The sequence below is a fragment of the Prionailurus viverrinus genome, chromosome D3, assembly GCF_022837055.1.
Source record: "Prionailurus viverrinus isolate Anna chromosome D3, UM_Priviv_1.0, whole genome shotgun sequence".
Classification (NCBI taxonomy): Eukaryota; Metazoa; Chordata; class Mammalia; order Carnivora; family Felidae; genus Prionailurus; species Prionailurus viverrinus.
The window spans coordinates 56,125,395-56,149,937 of NC_062572.1; the positions used below are offsets into that span (position 1 = coordinate 56,125,395).

General features: G+C 36.7%; 1 protein-coding gene across 7 annotated transcripts in view; it reads right to left on the reverse strand.

The window, feature by feature from the left end:
- Positions 1 to 24,543, reverse strand: part of CCDC178 (coiled-coil domain containing 178) — a 514,890-nt gene that overhangs the window by 422,792 nt on the left and 67,555 nt on the right. For all 7 annotated transcript variants that reach the window (XM_047828874.1, XM_047828873.1, XM_047828870.1 and 4 more), the window contains one exon: positions 8,319 to 8,341. In XM_047828874.1, coding sequence (XP_047684830.1) covers positions 8,319 to 8,341 — 23 coding nt within the window. The remainder of the gene's footprint in view (positions 1 to 8,318; positions 8,342 to 24,543) is intronic.

A 24,543-nucleotide genomic window follows, 5' to 3' on the forward strand; every position in this document is an offset into this window, starting at 1 on the left:
AAGCTTCTGCACAGTAAAGGAAACAACCAACAAAACTAAAAGGCAACCAACGGAATGGGAAAAGATATTTGCAAATGACATATCAGACAAAGGGCTAGTATCCAAAATCTATAAAGAGCTCACCAAACTCCACACCTGAAAAACAAATAACCCAGTGAATAAATGGGCAGAAAACATGAATAGACACTTCTCTAAAGAAGATATCCGGATGGCCAACAGGCACATGAAAAGATGCTCAGTGTCGCTCCTTATCAGGGAAATACAAATCAAAACCACACTCAGATATCACCTCATGCCAGTCAGAGTGGCCAAAATGAACAAATCAGGAGACTATAGATGCTGGAGAGGATGTGGAGAAATGGGAACCCTCTTGCACTGTTGGTGGGAATGCAAATTGGTGCAGCCACTCTGGAAAACAGTGTGGAGGTTCCTCAAAAAATTAAAAATAGACCTACCCTATGACCCAGCAATAGCACTGCTAGGAATTTACCCAAGGGATACAGGAGTACTGATACATAGGGGTACTTGTACCCTAATGTTTATAGCAGCACTCTCAACAATAGCCAAATTGTGGAAAGAGCCTAAATGTCCATCAACTGATGAATGGATAAAGAAATTGTGGTTTATATACACAATGGAGTACTACATGGCAATGAGAAAGAATGAAATATGGCCCTTTGTAGCAACGTGGATGGAACTGGAGAGTGTGATGCTAAGTGAAATAAGCCATACAGAGAAAGACAGATACCATATGTTTTCACTCTTAGGTGGATCCTGAGAAACTTAACAGAAACCCATGGGGGGGGGGGGGGGGAGAGGGGGGAAGGAAAAAAAAAAAAAAAGAGGTTAGAGTGGGAGAGAGCCAAAGCATAAGAGACTCTTAAAAACTGAGAACTGAGGGTTGATGGGGGGTGGGAGGGAGGGGAGGCTGGGTGATGGGTATTGAGGAGGGCACCTTTTGGGATGAGCACTGGGTGTTGTATGGAAACCAATTTGACAAATTTCATATATTGAAACAAAAAAGAAAAGAAAGCCTGTTTAATATGAGGTCAGTTAAGTATTCATTATATTTTCTCCTAGAGTTTTAATTTCATTTTTAAATATATGTTTTAAATAATGTATTTTTCTTGCTTTTCTTTAAAAAAATGTTGAATCAGTACATTGTACACTTGAAACTAATGTAACACTGTGTGTCAACTACACTCAAATAAAAAAAGTTAATTAAAGAGAGAAAAATAATTGTCCCAGCATCTATTATTAAATAATGCTCTCCTTACTGGCTTGTAATACCAATTACATGATATATTAAATTATTACATATAATTGAATCTATTTTTGTGTATTTTATTCTAAAATTCAGTTAACTTGGGGGCCAGCAAAATTTTAATTCTTATAAATTTTTTTTAATTGAGGCAAAAGTCAAATGACATAAAATTAACCATTTGTAAGTGTAAACTTCAATGGCATTTACTACATTCAATGCTGTGCAGTCATCATCCCCATCTAGTGGTAAAACATTCTCTTCACCTCAGAAGAACAGCCTCTTATTTATTAAGCAATCTCCTGCCTTGCCCTTTCCCACCAGCCCCTGTCAGCGACCAGTGTGCTTCCCATGTCTATGGGTTTACCTGTTATGGATATTTCATATAAATGGAATCATACAGTAGGTCACTTTCTGTGTCTGGCTTCTTTAACTTAGCATGATGGTTTAGAAGTTTATCCGTGTTGCGGCTTGTATCAAAACTTTTATTACTTTTGGTGGTTGAATAATATTCCATTGTATAGATATACCACACTTTATTTATATAGTAGTCCATTGAAAAATCTGAGGTTGTTTCCGCCTTTTGGCTATTGTGAATACTGATGATATGAACATCTGCACACAATATATTGTTTGAATACCTGTCCTCTTGAAATCTTTTCTGTACATACCTCAGAGTGGAATTGCTGGGTTTTCTGATAATTCTTGGTTTAACTTTTTGAGGAACCACCAAAACTGTTCTTTCAAAGTGGCTAAACCATTTGACATTTCCATCAGCAATGTCTGAGATTTTCGATGTTGAATAAAAGTGGCAAGAGCAGGCAGGCATCCTTGTGTGGTTCCTGATCTTAGGTTGAAAATTTTTGGTCTTAAACATTAAGTATAATGTGAGTTGAGGGTTTTTCATAAATGTCCTCTATCATGTTTTCTGATCTGTTTTTTGAGTATTTCCATCATGAAAAGGTGCTGGATTTTGCCACATACTTTCCACATCAATTGAGATGTTCACATGGGTTTGCCCCCTTTATTACAGTGGATATATTACACATTGATTAGTTTTGTTATTTTGAACCACGCTTACACTACCTAGGGGAAATCTCACTTTATCATGACATATAATTCTGTTATTATGTTGCTGGGTTCAGGTTGCTAGTATTTTGTGGAAGATTTTTGCATATCTATTCATGAAGTCATTGGTCTATATGCTGCCCTCATAGAATGGGTTGAAAAGTGTTCCATTCTCTTCCATTTTTTGAAAGAGTTAGAGAAGCGCTGGTATTAATTCTTCTTTCAATGCTTAGCAGAATTCACCAGTGAAGCCATTTCGTTCTGGGTTGGAATATTTTTGATTACTGGTTTAATTTATTTACTTGTTACAAATCTGTTTAGATTTTCCACTTCTTCTGAATCACTTTTGGTAGTCTATGTGTTCCTAGGAATGTGTCTTTTTCATCTTGGTTATCTAAATTTGTTGTTCATAGTATTACCAATTGTTCATAGTATCGTAGCCCCTTTTATTTATGTGAGGTCTGTAGCAATATCCTTGATTCTCATAAATCAAGTCTTTCTTTGTCAGTCTAATCAGAGGTTTGTGAATTTGGCTGATCCTTTCAAAGAAACAACTTTTTAGTGATAGTTTCTTATTTTTTATTCCTGACATCACTGCACTAATCTTTATTATTTCCTTTCTTTTGCTAGCTTTAGCACATTCATTCTTTCCTAGTTCTGTAAGATACAGAATTAGGTTATTGGATTCGGATCTTCATTTTTAACATTAGCACTTAAGGCTAGAAAGTGCCCTCTGAGCACTGCTTTTGCTGCATCTCACGGGTTTCGGTACTGTGTTTTCATTTTCATTCTATTCAGAGTATTTCCCAATTTCCTCTGTGATCACAGCCTTGAGTCACTGAGCTGTTTTGTTGTTGTTGTGGACCATACTGTTAAATATCTACATGTATACGGATTTCCTGGATTTTTCTGTTATTGATTTCTAGTTTCACTCCAAGTGGCCAGAAAGGACACTTTGTATGATTTCAGTCATTTTTTATTCTATAGAGATTTGTTATGTGGCCTAACACATGATCTATACTGAGTGGTGTTCAATAACAACATGAAAAGAATGTGTTTTCTATTGCTATTGGGTAGTACATACTATATAAACCTGTTAGGCCAACACTGTTCTAGTGCCGTGCAAGTCTGTATCATTACTGATTTCTTCTTTTTAGTTCTTTTAACCATTATTGAAAGTAGAGATACTAAATTCTCAAACTCTTACTACAGAACTGTATACTTCTCACTTTAATTCTGTCCATTTATACTTCAGGAATTTTGAGGTTATGTTTTGGGTATGTATATAATTTTTATCCCTTCTTCATGAAATGACTCTTTTATCAAGATGTCAATTATTCTTTGTCGTATAAGTTTTACACGGAAGTCTATTTTGTGCAACTAGTTTTAGCTACCCCCGCTCATTTGTTATTTTCATGGAATATGTTTTCCATTCTTTTACTTTCAACATACTATATCTCTGGATCTCGAGTTTCTTATACATAACGTATAATTGAATCATGTATATTTACCCATTCTACCACTCTCTATCTTTTAACATTTTAATCCATTTTCGTGAAAAGCAATTACTGTTAAGAAAGGACTTGACTTCTTTGTCTGATATGTCACTTGCAAATATCTTTTCCCATTCCGTCAGTTGCCTTTCAGTTTTGTTGGTTGTTTCCTTTGCAGTGCAGAAGCTTTTTATCTTCATAAGGTCCCAATAGTTCATTTTTGCTTTTAATTCCCTTGCCTTTGGGGATGTGTCGAGTAAGAGATTGCTACGGCTGAGGTCAGAGAGGTCTTTTCCTGCTTTCTCCTCTAGGGTTTTGATGGTTTCCTGTCTCACATTCAGGTGCTTCATCCATTTTGCGTTTATTTTTGTGAATGGTGTAAGAAAGTGGTCTAGTTTTATTCTTCTGCATGTTGCTGTCCAGTTCTCCCAGCACCATTTGTTAAAAGAGACTGTCTTTTTTCCATTGGATATTCTTTCCTGCTTTGTCAAAGATTAGTTGGCCATACATTTGTGGGTCCAATTCTGGAGTCTCTATTCTATTCCATTGGTCTATGTGTCTGTTTTTGTGCCAAAACCATGCTGTCTTTGTGATTACAGCTTTGTAGTAGAGGCTAAAGTCTGGGATTGTGATGCCTCCCACTTTGGTCTTCTTCCTCAATATTACTTTGGCTATTCGGGGTCTTTTGTGGTTCTACACAGAAAGGGAAGGAGGCAAACCATAAGAGACTCTTAGAAACTGAAAATAAATTGAGGGTTGATGGGGGGTGGGAGGGAGGGGAGTGCGTGATGGGCACTGAGGAGGGCACCTGTTGGGATGAGCACTGGGTGTTGTATGGAAACCAATTTGACAATAAATTTCGTTAAAAAAAAAAAAGAAAGAAAGGACTTACTTCTAAGGCACCTGGGTGGCTCAGTCATTTAAGCATCAGACTTGATTTTGGACATTTTTTTTTAATGTTTATTTGCTTTTGAGAGAGAGACAGAGCATGAGTAGGGGAGGGACAGAGAGAGAGACAGACAGACAGACAGAATCTGAAGTTGGCTCCAGGCTCCGAGCTGTCAGCACAGAACCCGACACAGAGCTCGAACCCACAAACCATGAGATCATGACCTGAACTGATGTCAAACAGGCAAATCGACTGAGCCACCCAAGCACCCCATCAGACTCTAGATTTTGACTCAGGTCATGATCTTATGGTTCATGAGTTTAAACCCTATATGGGGTTCTGCTCTGGCAGTGTGGTGCCTGCTTGGGATACTCTCTCTCTAAGTAAATAAAAAAAGAAAAATAAAGGACCTACTATTTTTGCCATTTTGCTATGTGTTTTCTATAATACTTAAATATTTTTCATTCTTTAATTTCTCCATAATTGCCTTATTTTGTGGTTAGTTGATTTTTTTCTAGTGTATTTAGTTTCTTTATTGGATTTATGTTGGTGTTTTTTTGTTTGGTTTGGTTTGGTTTTAGAATTTTTCTTAGTGGTTCACTGGAGATTACAATTAACATCTTAACTTCATAAAAATTAAGTTTGGATTAAAATCAATGTAGGTTCAGTAGTATTAAAAGACCTCTGTTCCTTTGTAGTTATGCTCCCTGCCTTTGTGTTGTCATTTTTACAAATTACACAGTTATACACTGTGTGCCTATACACACACATACACACACACACACACACACACATTCACACACACACACACACACACACACACACAAACACACACACAAACACTTAAATTTGAAAGAGAGTGGGAGCAGGGGAGAGGGACAGAGGGAAAGAGAGAGAGAATCTTAAGCAGGCTCCATACTCAGTGTGGAGCTTAATGCAGGACATGATCCCAAGACCCTGGGATCAAGACCTGAGCTGAGATCAAGAGTCCGATGCTCAACCGAATGAGCCACCCACATTCCCCTATGTGCCTATTAATATAGATTTATAATTTTATCCATTTATCTTAAAAATTATATAGGAAAATGAAAGAGATGCAAAATAAAAATGGCTTCATGTTGACTTTTATATCTATCTTTGTAGCTACCTCACTGTTCTTTACTTCTTCATATGGCTTCAAGTTACTGTCTAGTGTCCTTTGATTCCTGCCTAAAAGACCACCTTTAGGATTTCTGATAGAAAGTTCTGCTAGAGATGGAGCCCCTCAAATTTTTGTTTATTTGGAAATATCTTATTTTCTCCTTTATTTTTGAAGGACACTTTTGCAAGATTCATAATTCTTGTTTGGCAGTTTTATTTTTTCTTCCATCACTTTAAATGTATCATGCTCTTGGGGCGCCTGGGTGGCTCAGTCGGTTAAGCATCCGACTTCGGCTCAGGTCAGGATCTCACGGTTCGTGGGTTCGAGCCCCGCATCGGGCTCTGTGCTGACAGCTCAGAGCCTAGAGCCTGTTTCAGATTCTGTGTCTCCCTCTCTCTCTGCCCCTCCCCCACTTGCATTCTGTCTCTCTCTGTCTCAAAAATAAACATTAAAAAAAATAAAATAAATAAAATAAATAAATGTATCATGCTCTGGCCTCCATAATTTCTGATGAGAAACTGACTGTTATTTTTATTGAGGATCTCTTATTCATGATGAGTCACTTCTCTCGTGCTATTTTCAAGATACTCTTTGTCCCAGGCTTTCAATGATTTGACCGCAATGTGTGGATCCCTGAGTTTATCCTGTTTAGAGTCCACTAAATTTAGTAAAAGTATACATTCATGTTTTTAGCCAAAATTCTTCAAATATTCTTTCTCCCCCTTTTTCTCTTCCCTGTTACTCTTGCACTCTCATTATGCGTATATTTGTATCTGTGGTAGTGTCCCTCACACCAGTTAGGCTCTGTTCATTTTACTTCATTCTTTCGTCTTTCTGCTTCTCAGCCTGAATAATTTCAATGGATCTATTTTCAAGTTCACTGATTCTTTCCTCTGACTGCTCAAATCTTGATGTTGATGAACATCTCTAATTTTTCATTTCAGTTATTGTACTTTTCAGCTGCACAATATCTACTTGGTTCTTTTTTACAATTTCTATTTCTTTATTGATAATCTTAATTTGTTGAGACATTAGTCTCCTGGTTTTAATTCTTTGTTCATAGTTTCCTTTATCTGTTTGAGAATATTTAAGATAGTTCATTTAGCTATTGTCCAATAAATCCAATGTCTAAGCTTTCTCGGGGCCATTTTTTAAAACTTCTTTTTCCCCCCTTGTTAATGGTACAAACTATCTTTTCTTTTTTTTTTCTTTTTTCTTTTTTTTTTTTTGCTTTGCTTACTTCATAATTTTTGTATGAAACTGGACATTTTAAATAGTTTGATTTGAAATGTAAATAAGATAATCTTCCCTCTGTTGAGTTTGTTGTTGCTATTTGATGTGGGTTGTTGTTCCTTCTTTGTTTAGTAGTAGTTCTTCGAAAAACATTTTGTAATATCTGTATTCTTTGTCATGTGTGGCCACTGAACTAGATGTTTCATTAGCTTACTGGTAAACTTATGTTTTGTCCAAATTATCTTAAGTATCTTGAGTCAGAAAAGAAAAGAAAAAGAAGATGAAAAAAGAAAAAGAAAAAAGGAAAAAAGAAAGTAAAAAGAAAAAAAAAATACTCTCCCAATCTTAGCAGACTGAATCTATGTATTCCTTCAATGCTTATCCAGGCTGTTTACAACTGTACCTTCAGTTATTGCCTGCACAGATCTTAAAGGTCAGCCAGAGATAAATGGTCAGGGTCTTCTTGGATCTTCCCTGAACATATGTCTGGCAATGGTCATATGCATGCATTTCTGGATGCTCCAGTATATATGACGGCTTTGAAGAACCCTATTTCCCCCATCTATTTCTTTTGCTGACCTCTTCTTTCCCAGGCAGTGTTCCCACTGTTATTCACAGCCTCAAACAGTGGTTGTGAGTATATGCCTTTAAATGCTTCCAGTAAAGACTGCCTGTAAGCGGTTCCAGCTGAGTGACTGCTCCAAGTCAGGCAAAACAAAGACAAGTCTTTGTGCTGGTTCTTCAAGGAGTCATCAGACAGGTCAAAACGCTGAAACACAATTCTTTGAGAATAAGGTCCATATTGTTTGCTCTGACACTCGCAATCTACACCACAAGTACAGGCTGCTCTCTTCATGGCCACTACTGACCTGGGGACTAGAATGGCAAGTGGGCAATTTAAAGTGCCACAGTGCTCTCTTAATGCAATGCAACAGACTCTTCATTAACTCTTCCCTTGGCTGTTGTTTTTGACTAAATTCAGATTTCTACAAAAGTCGATTCTGACCAATTTTTACCAGCATTTCTTTGTGGTTGGACAGAGCCCTGGAGGTCCCTATTCTGCCATTTGCAGTGACATCTGAATTCTTATGTTTTCAAAAATACATTGTAATATCAAATACAAAAACCTCTGCTTTTAACTTCCTGTTTCTTTTGAAATAAAACTCATCTGCAGCATATTAATCATTAAAATTTAAACATAAAAACAATTTAAAAAGAATAAACGGAGCTTACCATTCTTCAAGAGAAGTTTCAAACTGTCAAAATAAAAGATCTCAATAAAAATCAAATTTTACGTATTTCAAAAAATAACAGTAAACTTATACTTGAACTCACAGATAAAACTATAAGTGCTCCACTTCACATGTCCCATCATATGAGGTCAAACAATACTCTGTTATTTCTAAACCAGGTATTCTACATCCACTATGTAGTCCTTTCATTATTACTGCCACCTAATTATTCTTACCTTTCATCTTCTAAATCTTACTCCTTCATCAAAGGCCAGTTCAATGCCACTTACTCCCAGAAGACTTTGCACATAATGAGAAGTGCATTATACCCATTGAGTTGTAATATATTACCAAAGAGTGGAAAACACATAACTATAGGTAAGTTCACAAATATGTCGTTTTCTATAGTGTCCCTCTTTTAGACTATAAACTCCAGGCTAGGAGTCATGCTCTACAGATATATTCTAAGAATATCTTGGGCTGTGACACAAATTACCAAAAACACAAGAGAATACATAGTCATAATTTTATGGGTTTCTTAGATAATCTCTAATTCCAGATGTTAGGTTGGGCATACATGATTACTTCTCTTCAATTCCCATGTTGTACAATATTTCTGGAGAAAAATATATATGTTTGCCAATAAAAGCACTGGAACATATACTTCAGAATAATTCCCAGAAATAGAAAGAAATCAGAAGGGACTGCTAGTGAAAACAGAGCAAAGAAAAATATAACTCAGAAGGGGAAAATGAAGACCATTTCAGGGGAGGTGAAAGGCTTCTCTGTGGAGCTCATGAAAAATTCCCAGCATGTGAGAAGAAGCATGTGAGAAGAAGCAGGTGATAATCAAAGTAAACAACTAAAGGCCAGCCTATGGTGAAGCAGACTAGTCTTACTGCTTTTCGTTCTGAGAACCCAGTATACATGGCTGAAAAGATTCCTTCTAGTCACTGACATGAGAAGAACTCTCTAGCCACACAAGATCTGCCTGAGATGGAGAGGCTGTCTAAGAATGGAAGTTGTGGTTCTAGGGAGAAACAAAACGGAGCCCACATAACTAGCAGAATCTCACATAGAAACAAACAGATGGGTAAGGAAAAACAAAGGCTGATTCACCAATGAGTGAAAATACTCTAAAGTGCTACAACCAATTCAAACGCATGCTTATTTAAGTAAACAAAAAAAAGAGTCCCTCAACTTTCTTGCCTAAGCATATTACTTCCCATTTATAAGGAGCTCCAGTATAATTTTGTATATACTGGATAAAAGCCTTTGATGTAAGCAGACTTTGACAGCTGCTAAAAAGCAAACAAATAACAGCAATAGCAGCAGAAACAACAAGAAAAACCAGCAAAAAATGTATGCTCACAACAAGTAATCAGTCTGGTCTATTATTTATAAATACAGAAGAACAAAAAAGACTATACAAATAATTAAGGAAATATTAGAGCAAAGCAAATAAGAAAATTTACTTAAGACATAACAGAAACACTGGGATGAACAAAAGGGAATACAATAATAAATTCAAGGCATATGTATATTTCTCCACAATATTAAAAAAAATAGAAAGATGAAATATAATATAGGAATGTTGCTATCCAAGGGGTGCCTGGGTGGCTCAGTTGGTCGAGCATCTGACTTCAGGTCATAATCTCATGGTTTGTGAGTTTGAGCCCCATGTCGGGCTCTGTGCTGACAGTTCAGAGCCTGAAACCTGCTTCAGATTCTGTATCTCCCTCTGTCTCTGCCCCTCCCCTGCTTATGCCTGTCTCTCTCTCAAAAATAAATAAACATCAAAAAAAACTTTTTTTAAGAAAAAGAATGTTGTTATCCAAATATGAAAAAGACTAAAATAAGTAATCATTTCATTACCTATATACATGAGAATTTAGTTTTTTATAAAATTTACATTTCAAATCAAGGGAGATGAACAAGTCAATAAATGATATTAGGATAATTTAAAAAATATTTGGAAGAGAAAAAGTATGTGTCTCATGCTATACCATAAGGTCATAAACTTCAGATCTGAAGAAGCCAAATGTAAAAAAAATAAGGTTAACTGAAATAATAAAACATTTTAATAATCTTGATATGAGGCAAATTTTGTTAATACAAAATTTGTCAGATAATGGATTGGTTTTACATATAAATTTCTCTATGAAAGAGTACTGCAAATAAGTTAAAAATACTACAAGCAGAAAAAAATTGTAACTAACATAAAAGAAAATAGATATTTATCAATACTTCTGCACATATGTAAAAAATAACAAACAAAAAAACTGGGAAAACTATAGGAACAGCAATTAACAGAAAATTAAATACAAATGGGCAGAAAGCTTAGGATGTTCTATTTATGTGTACTAAATGATCTATATATATTTAGCCATATCTATGTACATGTACATATAATTATATACACACAGATATATGTTAAATGAATACTATATGTATATTAATATTTTAAAGAACTAATAATTTAACATAAGGTTTTCATCAATTTGCCCACCTTCCTCATTATCTCCTACTTAATCCTCTCCTCTAAATTAGTTTCAGTATTTGCTAAACTGCTGAAATTTTCTTGTGCTAACAGTATAATAGATTTAATGGAATCTAAAAAAACTTCTGAAGAGACTAAATTCATCTACATAATAAAAAAACTGATGAATGCAGTTGTTTGAAATCCCAATGGGTTTAGCATGTAATATGACAAGCTTATTCTAAAATCTATATGTATATGTACTAAGAACAGCCAAAGAAGTATAAGAAAGGAAAAAAGAGGGAACTACCATACCAAATATTAAAACATATTATGGAGGGGCAGGCGCCTGGGTGGCTCAGTCGGTTGAGCGGCCGACTTCAGCTCAGGTCATGATCTCGCGGTTTGTGAGTTCGAGCCCTGCGTCCGGCTCTGTGCTGATGGCTCAGAGCCTGGAGCCTGCTTCAGATTCTGTCTCCATCTCTCGGGCCTTCCCCTACTCATGCTCTGTGTCTCACTGTCTCTCAATAATAAATAAACGTTAAAAATTTTTTTTAATATATTATGGGGATGTCTAGATGGCTCAGTAGGTTTAGCGTCCCACTCTTGATTTTGGCTCAGGTCATGATCTCACAATTGGTGAGATGGAGTCCCATCTGCTTGGGATTCTTTCTCTCCCTCTCTCTCTATCCCTTCCTACACACTCATGCACTCTCTTTCTCTCTCTCAAAATAAATAAATAGACTTTAAAAACAATATTATGAAGCATATTTAGTAAAATGAGGTACTATAATAGAGATAAAATTAACCAGTGGAATGATGGGAGTCAGAAATAGATATAATCATATATGAACACTTGATATGATAGATAGAATATTACTGATTTCTAAGAAATGACTGGATTTTGCAAAAAACTGATGTTGAGAAAAAAAATTTTCTCTATTTTTACAAATGAAAATAACTACCTATTCCATTCTTTGTATCTGCACACACACAAAAACACAATTTCACGTTGATAACAATTAAATCTCAAGCAAAAAAACACCTTAAAATTTTAGAAGAAATAAAAGAAAAATTTTCATGACTGCACTATGGAGAGAGTTCTTAAACAATATGCAAAGCACTTAAAGGGAAAATGAAAGATGTAAGTGTATTAAAATTAAAAACTTATTTTAACTAAAAGATATCATAAAGTAAAAAGACAGGTCAAACTGAGAGAGTAAGTTTAAAACATATATAACAAATTAAAGATAGCAACTTGTTCCTACAGGTCAATAAGAAAATCCAAATAAACCCAAAAGACAATGGCAAATGATAAATGTACAGAGAAGAGAATGAGCATTCAATGAGTGTATTATTAGACCTTAAACTAATCAATAATTAGGAAAATAATTATCCCTCAGTTTAACTGGTAACTCACAGTCCTGCATACTGCAGAAACCTACCAAGAGGCTGATTTATAGAAGAGTCCTGAGAAACCATTTGAAGTATCACAAGAAAGTCAGAAAGAAATCGGTTAAGAGGCTCTTTAATAATTGTGACATAATTACCCAAACATGTTAAATTCCTCAACAAGTACACAATGCTTAATACTATGGGTCTAATCCTTTTTGTAGCACAACAGAACATGATGTATTTTATAATGATAAAGATAGGTTACCTACATTTTTCAAAATAGAGTTAAATTTGGTATACACATTTTAGGATCATCTATCAAAACCTTACCATAGCAACATTTTTGTAGATGTTAAGTGATGAAGCAATAAAGAAAAACTATTTTAATCAGTCTTTGATCCGATATGGGAAGGTAAAACTCGACACACCTAGTATTCAAATAACATTGATAACAATGGTTAACAAAGGGAAGGCCTACAATGCCACAGAAAACTTTGGAGTTTTATATTCATAATTACTTATCTGAAATATTTATAAAAGTTTTAGAAACTGCTTGAAATTGCTAAATTATTTTTAATAAAATTCCATTAAAATTAAGCTTAGAATTTCACTTACTGCCATAAATGTTTTAGATATTTAGAAACACTGATTATAATTCGCAGTTAACCAATTTTACCCAACTAACCACAGAATTCCGTACATTTTTTTATTTCTTTCTCTTTCAAAAAGCAAGAGAAACAAAAGTGGGAGGGTACTAAAAATATCACTTTGGACACACTTTTAAAAATTAACACATTACGGGGAAATCAAAAACTTTATTTGCCTTTAGCTCTAAACTACATTGCTCACAAACTTCTGCTTGATACGTATAACATTCTAAATGACCTGGTTATTTAACTTCATATTTCTATTAAAAAGTATTCCCAAATGTTTTATATATTTAAATTATATTTATATATTTTATATTATATAAATTATATATATATTTATATTTATATATTATATATTTATATATATTAAATATGTATATTTAAATATATATTTAAATATATATTAAATATAAATTAAATATAAATATAAATAAATATAAATTATAATTTATATATTTAAGTTAAATATATAAATTAAATTTATATATTTAAATTTAAATATTTAAATTAATTATATATATTTAAATTTAAATATTTAAATTAATTGTCACATTTAAATGCTATTTACTTTTTAAGACAAGGTATTCATATACACTTCTATTTTCCATTCTAAAAATTAAGAAAAAATAACTTTATGGTGGGAATCTCCTTTTTATTATAAAATATTTGTAGGTGTGAAATTCTAATACTGAATACTATCTCCCACAACTGTGACCAACTTTCATCTGGAACAAATACTCATACCATTGAATCTGCAAGCAATTTGGAGTTTCCTACAGTCAACCTACACAAAGGTTCAAATCTGCTTGAAAACATAGGCAATGTTTATCAAACAATATGCCAAATTCAAAGTTTTTTTTAAAAGAACAAGTACATCCTCCCCATGTTTTAAAAAGCCGCTTCATGCAAAATTTGAAATAATTTTAAAAATTATTCCTGAGCCCATTCATTAAAGCGTATTTATTTAAAGAACTGACACATAAATTTAGCAAAGTCACCGGATACAAATTCAACATACAGAAATTTGTGCCTTGTTTACACACCGATAGCGCAGCAGCAGAAAAAGAAATCAAGGAATCAATCCTATTTACAGTTGCAACAAAAACCAAAAGACACATAAGAATAAATCCAACCAAAGAGGTAAAAGATCTGTACTCTGAAAAGTATAGAACACTGATGAAAGAAATTGAAGAGTACACAAAGAAATGGAAAACCATTTCACGCTCATGGATTAAAAGAACAAATATCATTAAAATGTCTATACTGCCCAAAGTAATCTACACATTTAATGCCATCCCTATCAAAATACCATCAGCATTTTCACACAGCTAGAAATGCAGTCCTAAAATTTGTATGGAACCAGAAAAGACCTGAACAGCCAAAGCAATCTTGTAGAAAATAAAGCTGGAGGAATCACAATCCCTGACTTCAAGGTATACTACAAAGCTGTAGTCATCAAGATAGTATGGTACTAGGACAAAAACAGACACATAGAACAATGAAACAGAATAGAAAACCCAGAAATGGTTCCACAACTGTGGGTGAACTAATTTTCAACAAAGCAGGAAAGAGTATCCAATGGAAAAAAGATAGTCTCTTCAACAAATGGTATTGAGAAAACTGGATAGCCACATGCAGGAGAATGAGGCTGGACCATTTTCTTACAGCATATACAAAAATAAATTCAAAGTGGATAGAAGACCAAATGTGAGACAGGAAACCATCAAAATCCTAGAGAAGAACGCAGGTAGCAACCTCTTTGACTTCGACCATAGCAACTTCTTACTGGACATATCTTTGGACGCAAGAGAAACAAAAATTAACAACCGGGACTTCATTAAGATAAAAAGCTTTTGCACAGAGAAGGAAACAATCAACAAAACTAAAAGGCAACCTACGGAATGGGAGAATGTGCAAACGACATGTGATAAAGGGTTAGTGTCCAAAACCTATAATGAGCTTATCAAACTCCACACCCAAAAAAACAAATAATCCAGTTAAGAAATGGGCAGAAGACATGAGAAGAGATTTCTCCAAAGAAGACATCGAGATGACTAACAGACACATGAAAAGATGCTCAGCATTACTCATCAGCAGGGAAAAACAAATCAAAACCATGATGAGATACCATCTCACACCTATCCAAATGGCTGAAAGTAACAACATGGGAATAACAAGCATTAGGATGTGGAGAAAGGGGAACCCTCTTACTCTGTTGATGGGAATGAAACTTTGTGCACTGACTTTGGAAAACAGTATGGAGATTCCTCAAAAGTTAAGAATAGAACTACCCCACGACCCAGCAATTCCACTACCAGGATTTCCCAAAGGATACTAACATACTGATTTAAAGAGGCACATGCACCCTGATTTACTTATCAACAATAGCCAAATTATGTAAAGAGCCCAAATGTCCATCAACTGATGATGAATGGATAAAGAAGTTGTGGTATATAGATACAATGGAATATCACTCATCCATCAAAAATAATGAACTTTTGCCATTTTCTATGACATTGATGGAGCTAGAGTGTATTATGCTACGCAAAATAAGTCAGAGAAAAATAAATACCACATGATTTCACTCCTATGTGGAATTTAAGAAACAAAACAGATGAACACAGGGGATGGGGGAAAAAGAGAGAGAGAGAGAGAGGCAAACCATAATAGACTGTCAACTATAGAGAACAAACTGAGGGTCCCTGGAGGGGAGGTAGGCAGGGGATACGCTAAATGGGTGATGGGTATTAAGGAAGGCACTTGTAATGAGAACTGGGTGTTGCATGTTAGTGACAAATCACTAACTGTACTCCTAAAACCAATTATTACACTATATGTTAACTTACAATGTAAATTAAAAAATTACATAAAATAAATATATAAATAAATTTGAACAAAAAAAGGCATTTAGTTAATGCCTATAATGTGCCAAGTAATGGTAGCACTATTGTGACTGATGATTTACATATAGACTCTAACTTCCAAAATTTTACAATTCTGTAGGAGAGAAACATAAAGTAACAACTAAAACACAATGTGTTAGGAGGAATCGGCAAGATGGCAGCTTAGGAGGACGCTGGGCTCACCGCACGTCCTGCTGATCACTTAGATTCCATCTACACCTGCCTAAATAACCCAGAAAACCGCCAGAGGATTAGCAGAACGGAGTCGCCGGAGCCAAACGCAGACGAGAGGCCCACGGAGCCAAACGCAGACGAGAGGCCCACGGAAGAGGGTAGGAAGGGCGGTGAGGCGGTGCGCGCTCCACGGACTGGCGGGAGGGAGCCGGGGCAGAGGGGCGGCTCGCCGGCCAAGCAGAGCCCCCGAGTCTGGCTGGCAAAAGCGGAGGGGCCTGACGGACTGTGTTCCCACAACAAGCGCGACTTAGAGTCTGGGAGGTCATAAGTTAACAGCTCTGCTCGGAAAGCGGGAAGGCTGGAGGACAAAGGGAGGGAGAGCTGCTGAGCCCCCTGACAACAGAGCTCAGTTTGGTGGGGAACAAAGGCGCTCGCCAGCGCCATCTCCCCCGCCCATCCCCCAGCCAAAATCCCAAAGAGAACCAGTTCCTGCCAGGGAACTTGCTCGCTCCCTGCAAACACCCAACTCTGCGCTTCTGCAGAGCCAAACCTCCGGCAGCGGATCTGACTCCCTCCCGCTGCCACAGGGCCCCTCCTGAAGTGGATCACCTAAGGAGAAGCGATCTAAGCCTGCCCCTCCTGCCCCCGTGCACCTTGCCTACCCACCCCAGCTAATACGCCAGATCCCCAGCATCACAAGCCTGGCAGGGTGCAAGTAGCCCAGACGAGCCACACCACCCCACAGTGAATCCCGCCCCTAGGAGAAGGGAAGAGAAGGCACACACCAGTCTGACTGTGGCCCCAGCGGTGGGCTGGGGGCAGACATCAGGTCTGACTGCGGCCCCGCCCACCAACTCCAGTTATACACCACAGCACAGGGGAAGTGCCCTGCAGGTCCTCACCACGCCAGGGACTATCCAAAATGACCAAGCAGAAGAACTCCCCTCAGAAGAATCTCCAGGAAATAACAACAGCTAATGAGCTGATCAAAAAGGATTTAAATAATATAACAGAAAGTGAATTTAGAATAATAGTCATAAAATTAATCGCTGGGCTTGAAAACAGTATACAGGACAGCAGAGAATCTCTTGCTACAGAGATCAAGGGACTAAGGAACAGTCACGAGGAGCTGAAAAACGCTTTAAACGAAATGCATAACAAAATGGAAACCACCACAGCTCGGCTTGAAGAGGCAGAGGAGAGAATAGGTGAACTAGAAGATAAAGTTATGGAAAAAGAGGAAGCTGAGAAAAAGAGAGATAAAAAAATCCAGGAGTATGAGGGGAAAATTAGAGAACTAAGTGATACACTAAAAAGAAATAATATACGCATAATTGGTATCCCAGAGGAGGAAGAGAGAGGGAAAGGTGCTGAAGGGGTACTTGAAGAAATTATAGCTGAGAACTTCCCTGAACTGGGGAAGGAAAAAGGCATTGAAATCCAAGAGGCACAGAGAACTCCCTTCAGACGTAACTTGAATTGATCTTCTGCATGACATATCATAGTGAAACTGGCAAAATACAAGGATAAAGAGAAAATTCTGAAAGCAGCAAGGGGTAAACGTGCCCTCACATATAAAGGGAGACCTATAAGACTCGTGACTGATCTCTCTTTTGAAACTTGGCAGGCCAGAAAGAATTGGCATGAGATTTTCAGGGTGCTAGACAGAAAAAATATGCAGCCAAGAATCCTTTATCCAGCAAGTCTGTCATTTAGAATAGAAGGAGAGATAAAGGTCTTCCCAAACAAACAAAAACTGAAGGAATTTGTCACCACTAAACCAGCCCTACAAGAGATCCTAAAGGGGACCCTGTGAGACAAAGTCCCAGAGACATCACTACAAGCATAAAACATACAGACATCACAATGACTCTAAACCCGTATCTTTCTATAATAACACTGAATATAAATGGATTAAATGCGCCAACCAAAAGACATAGGGTATCAGAATGGATAAAAAAACAAGACCCATCTATTTTCTGTCTACAAGAGACTCATTTTAGACCTGAGGACACCTTTAGATTGAGAGTGAGGGGATGGAGAACTATTTATCATGCGACTGGAAGCCAAAAGAAAGCTGGAGTAGCCATACTTATATCAGACAAACTAGACTTTAAATTAAAGGCTGTAACAAGAGATGAAGAAGGACATTATATAATAGTTACAGGGTCTATCCATCAGGAAGAGCTAACAATTATAAATGTCTATGCGCCGAATACCGGAGCCCCCAAATATATAAAACAATTACTCATAAACATAAGCAACCTTATTGATAAGAATGTGGTAATTGCAGGGGACTTTAACACCCCACTTACAGAAATGGATAGATCATCTAGACACACGGTCAATAAAGAAACAAGGGCCCTGAATGATACATTGGATCAGATGGACTTGACAGATATATTTAGAACTCTGCATCCCAAAGCAACAGAATATACTTTCTTCTCGAGTGCACATGGAACATTCTCCAAGATAGATCATATACTGGGTCACAAAACAGCCCTTCATAAGTTTACAAGAATTGAAATTATACCATGCTTACTTTCAGACCACAATGCTATGAAGCTTGAAATCAACCACAGAAAAAAGTCTGGAAAACCTCCAAAAGCATGGAGGTTAAAGAACACCCTACTAACGAATGAGTGGGTCAACCAGGCAATTAGAGAAGAAATTAAAAAATATATGGAAACAAACGAAAATGAAAATACAACAATCCAAACGCTTTGGGACGCAGCAAAGGCAGTCCTGAGAGGAAAATACATTGCAATCCAGGCCTATCTCAAGAAACAAGAAAAATCCCAAATACAAAATCTAACAGCACACCTAAAGGAACTAGATGCAGAACAGCAAAGGCAGCCTAAACCCAGCAGAAGAAGAGAAATAATAAAGATCAGAGCAGAAATAAACAATATAGAATCTAAAAAAACTGTAGAGCAGATCAACGAAACCAAGAGTTGGTTTTTTGAAAAAATAAACAAAATTGACAAACCTCTAGCCAGGCTTCTCAAAAAGAAAAGGGAGATGACCCAAATAGATAAAATCATGAATGAAAATGGAATTATTACAACCAATCCCTCAGAGATACAAACAATTATCAGGGAATACTATGAAAAATTATATGCCAACAAATTGGACAACCTGGAAGAAATGGACAAATTCCTGAACACCCACACTCTTCCAAAACTCAATCAGGAGGAAATAGAAAGCTTGAACAGACCCATAACCAGCGAAGAAATTCAATCGGTTATCAAAAATCTCCCAACAAATAAGAGTCCAGGACCAGATGGCTTCCCAGGGGAGTTCTACCAGACGTTTAAAGCAGAGATAATACCTATCCTTCTCAAGCTATTCCAAGAAATAGAAAGGGAAGGAAAACTCCCAGACTCATTCTATGAAGCCAGTATTACTTTGATTCCTAAACCAGACAGAGACCGAGTAAAAAAAGAGAACTACAGGCCAATATCCCTGATGAATATGGATGCAAAAATTCTCAATAAGATACTAGCAAATCGAATTCAACGGCATATAAAAAGAATTATTCACCATGATCAAGTGGGATTCATTCCTGGGATGCAGGGCTGGTTCAACATTCGCAAATCAATCAACGTGATACATCACATTAACAAAAAAAAAGAGAAGAACCATATGATCCTGTCAATCGATGCAGAAAAGGCCTTCGACAAAATCCAGCACCCTTTCTTAATAAAAACCCTTGAGAAAGTCGGGATAGAAGGAACATACTTAAAGATCATAAAAGCCATTTATGAAAAGCCCACAGCTAACATCATCCTCAACGGGGAAAAACTGAGAGCTTTTTCCCTGAGATCAGGAACACGACAAGGATGCCCACTCTCACCGCTGCTGTTTAACATAGTGCTGGAAGTTCTAGCATCAGCAATCAGACAACAAAAGGAAATCAAAGGCATCAAAATTGGCAAAGATGAAGTCAAGCTTTCGCTTTTTGAGATGACATGATATTATACATGGAAAATCCGATAGACTCCACCAAAAGTCTGCTAGAACTGATACAGGAATTCAGCAAAGTTGCAGGATACAAAATCAATGTACAGAAATCAGTTGCATTCTTATACACTAACAATGAAGCAACAGAAAGACAAATAAAGAAACTGATCCCATTCACAATTGCACCAAGAAGCATAAAATACCTAGGAATAAATCTAACCAAAGATGTAAAGGATCTGTATGCTGAAAACTATAGAAAGCTTATGAAGGAAATTGAAGAAGATTTAAAGAAATGGAAAGACATTCCCTGCTCATGGATTGGAAAAATAAATATTGTCAAAATGTCAATACTACCCAAAGCTATCTACACATTCAATGCAATCCCAATCAAAATTGCACCAGCATTCTTCTCGAAACTAGAACAAGCAATCCTAAAATTCATATGGAACCACAAAAGGCCCCGAATAGCCAAAGGAATTTTGAAGAAGAAGACCAAAGCAGGAGGCATCACAATCCCAGACTTTAGCCTCTACTACAAAGCTGTCATCATCAAGACAGCATGGTATTGGCACCAAAACAGACACATAGACCAATGGAATAGAATAGAAACCCCAGAACTAGACCCACAAACGTATGGCCAACTCATCTTTGACAAAGCAGGAAAGAACATCCAATGGAAAAAAGACAGCCTCTTTAACAAATGGTGCTGGGAGAACTGGACAGCAACATGCAGAAGGTTGAAACTAGACCACTTTCTCACACCATTCACAAAAATAAACTCAAAATGGATAAAGGACCTAAATGTGAGACAGGAAACCATCAAAACCCTGGAGGAGAAAGCAGGAAAAGACCTCTCTTACCTCAGCCGTAGCAATCTCTTATTCGACACATCCCCAAAGGCAAGGGAATTAAAAGCAAAAGTGAATTACTGGGACCTTATGAAGATAAAAAGCTTCTGCACAGCAAAGGAAACAACCAACAAAACTAAAAGGCAACCAACGGAATGGGAAAAGATATTCTCAAATGACATATCGGACAAAGGGCTAGTATCCAAAATCTATAAAGAGCTCACCAAACTCCACACCCAAAAAACAAATAACCCAGTGAAGAAATGGGCAGAAAACATGAATAGACACTTCTCTAAAGAAGATATCCGGATGGCCAACAGGCACATGAAAAGATGCTCAGTGTCGCTCCTTATCAGGGAAATACAAATCAAAACCACACTCAGATATCACCTCATGCCAGTCAGAGTGGCCAAAATGAACAAATCAGGAGACTATAGATGCTGGCGAGGATGTGGAGAAACGGAAACCCTCTTGCACTGTTGGTGGGAATGCAAATTGGTGCAGCCGCTCTGGAAAGCAGTGTGGAGGTTCCTCAGAAAATTAAAAATAGACCTACCCTATGACCCAGCAATAGCACTGCTAGGAATTTATCCAAGGGATACAGGAGCACTGATGCATAGGGCCACTTGTACCCCAATGTTCATAGCAGCACTCTCAACAATAGCCAAATTATGGAAAGAGCCTAAATGTCCATCAACTGATGAATGGATAAAGAAATTGTGGTTTATATACACAATGGAGTACTACGTGGCAATGAGAAAAAATGAAATATGGCCTTTTGTAGCAACGTGGATGGAACTGGAGAGTGTGATGCTAAGTGAAATAAGCCATACAGAGAAAGACAGATACCATATGGTTTCACTCTTATGTGGATCCTGAGAAACTTAACAGGAACCCATGGGGAAGGGGAAGGAAAAAAAAAAAAGAGGTTAGAATGGGAGAGAGCCAAAGCATAAGAGACTGTTAAAAACTGAGAACAAACTGAGGGTTGATGGGGGGTGGGAGGGAGGAGAGGGTGGATGATGGGTATTGAGGAGGGCACCTTTTGGGATGAGCACTGGGTGTTGTATGGAAACCAATTTGTCAATAAATTTCATAAAAAAATAAAAAAATAAAAAATAAATAAATAAATAAAACACAATGTGTTAATTGTCACAGTAGTGGGCAGTAAAATGTCTTATGAGATTTCAAGGGAAGACAGTTATCCTAAGCTGTGGAGAGCAAAGATGGTTTTGTGGGAGTAAGAGGGCAAAACAGAGATAACAGAAATTTCATAGGTTAAGGCCCAGAGATTAGAGGTCATCAAAGCTAGAACAGAATATGTGAAGGGACATGAAGCTTAAGAGTAAATATTATTTTATAAAGGGACTTTGATGTTATGCCTAGGAAGAGGAATTAATCATTATTAATTGACTGAAGTGACTCTTCTAGTATCCAGGCAAAAATGAGAGTGGTCCGAATGAAGATACTATAGTATAGATAGAATTGTTTGGATTTGAGACACATTCCAGAGGTGGAATCAAAACAAATCACTGACTGTATATAAAGGGTGAGGAAAGGTGAGTAGTCAATATAATTAATCAACCTCCTGACTTATGGTCCTGGGTGCATAACTGGTGCCATTAACTGAACCTAGGAGCACAGAAGAAAGAAGAAATTACTAGTTCAATTTTGTATGTTTCAAATTTGAGAGGCTCCAATGACATATATAAAAAGGTGTTCAATGGGCACCTAGAAAAAAAAGAAAAATTTGAGCTGGAAATCCCAATTTAATCTAAGAATACAATGTATAAATAATATCAATTCAAATGGGATCACCCACGAGGAGAATAGAGTCAGAAGGGGACATAGTTCAGGAGCACCAGTATTTCCAACATGGACAGAGGAAGTAAACATGAAGAGAGCCATAAAAACTGGCTAAAGTATCCACCGAAGTGGGAAGAAAGCCTGTTGACGGTCAAGTTAGCAAAACAAAACAAAACACCCCAACAACACAGGAAAAGTATTTTTCCAACAGGTGAAGGTGAACAAAACTTTCATTTCCAACACTATACAGAGTGGAGTTTTCCATTTTATTTAGTTACTTATTTGTGATCTAAATGTATATGTGTAATTTCAATGTTATATTCAACAATGTATCAATTATTCCTGCATAATAAACCACTCTTAAACTTAGTGGCTAAAAACAATCCCCATTTTATTTGCTCATAATTATGAGTCACCATGTAAACTGGGTGTAGCAGGATGGGTTCTTGGTCTTGTCTGAAGGCAACCAATGTGAGCACAAACTCATTAGTCATCTGACAGCTTGACTAGGATAGGTAGTTCTAGATAGCCTCACTCACAAGTCTGGTGGTTTCTGCTGACTGCACAATGGGCGCCTCTCTCTACTTGGTCATTCATCCTCAAGGAGGCTATATTAATTAAGCCTATTTATATGGGAAGCTTATGGGAGCAAGAGAGTGACAGCAGAGGCTTCAAGGCCTCTCGACAAGAGACTTTGCTTAGAAGTTGTCTGATATTTCTTCTGACACGTCTGTTGTTCAACCCAAATCCAGTCTATGCTTAAAGGCTGGGAGAGTAGGGATTGCCTGTTAATGGAAGGGGGTGTAAAGGATGAGGGGAGCCATTTTATTTTATTTATTTTTTTTTTTTTAATTTTTTTTTTCCAGCGTTTATTTATTTTTGGGACAGAGAGAGACAGAGCATGAACGGGCGAGGGGCAGAGAGAGAGGGAGACACAGAATCAGAAACAGGCTCCAGGCTCTGAGCCATCAGCCCAGAGCCCGACGCGGGGAGGGGAGCCATTTTAATCCTCCATTTTCTTACCTTTCACCCCAAGAGTATATATGCCTCCTATGTGCAAAATATATCAAAGGCTTAAATGTAAGTGCTAAAACCATAAAACTCATACAAGAAAACAAAGAGGTAAATCTTCATGACCTGGGATGTTGCAATGAATTCTTAAATATGACAGTAAAAGCATAAAGAATAATGACAAAAGGATAAACTGAAATTTATCAAAATTAAAAACTTTTGTACATCAAGGGACATTATCAAGAAAGTGAAACACAACCTATATAATGGGGCTAAAGGCTTGAAAATCATATATTTGATTAGGGTCCAGGATCCAAATATATAAAGAAATTTTACAACTCAACAACAAAATTGTTGAGTTATAAAAAATGGTTTGGTAGTTCCTCAATAAGTTAAACATAGAATTACCATTCCATTTGATAAAGCAATTCCACCCCTAGGTGGAACTGAAAAAAGAACTGAAAAGAACCAAAAGAACTGAAAAAAAGGTATTTACAATAGACAAAAGGTGGAAACAATCCAAAGGCCCACCAACAGATGAACAGTTAAACATAGTGGTATATACATATAATGGAATATTGCTCAGCCATAAAAAGTAATAAAGTACTGATACATGGTGCAATGTGGATGAACTTCAAAATATTATGCTAAGAGGAGCCAGACAAAAAAAGGTCATATTGCATGATTTAATTTATATAAAAAAAATTCAGAATACGTAAATCCACAGAAATAGAAAGTAGATTGTGGTTGCCACACCAGGGTAGAGGTGAACAGATATTAAATCCTTAATGTGAATGGGGTGGTGAAAATGTTCTGGGACTAGATAGAAGTGGTGACTATACAACACTGTGAATATATTAAATGCCACTGAGTTGTTCACTTTAAAATGGTTAATTTTACGGTACATGAACTGTGTCTCAAATAAAAAAAAATTTTAACTGGAACAAAGTATGGGCTTTAGTTAATAACAATGTATCAATATGGATTCATTAATTAT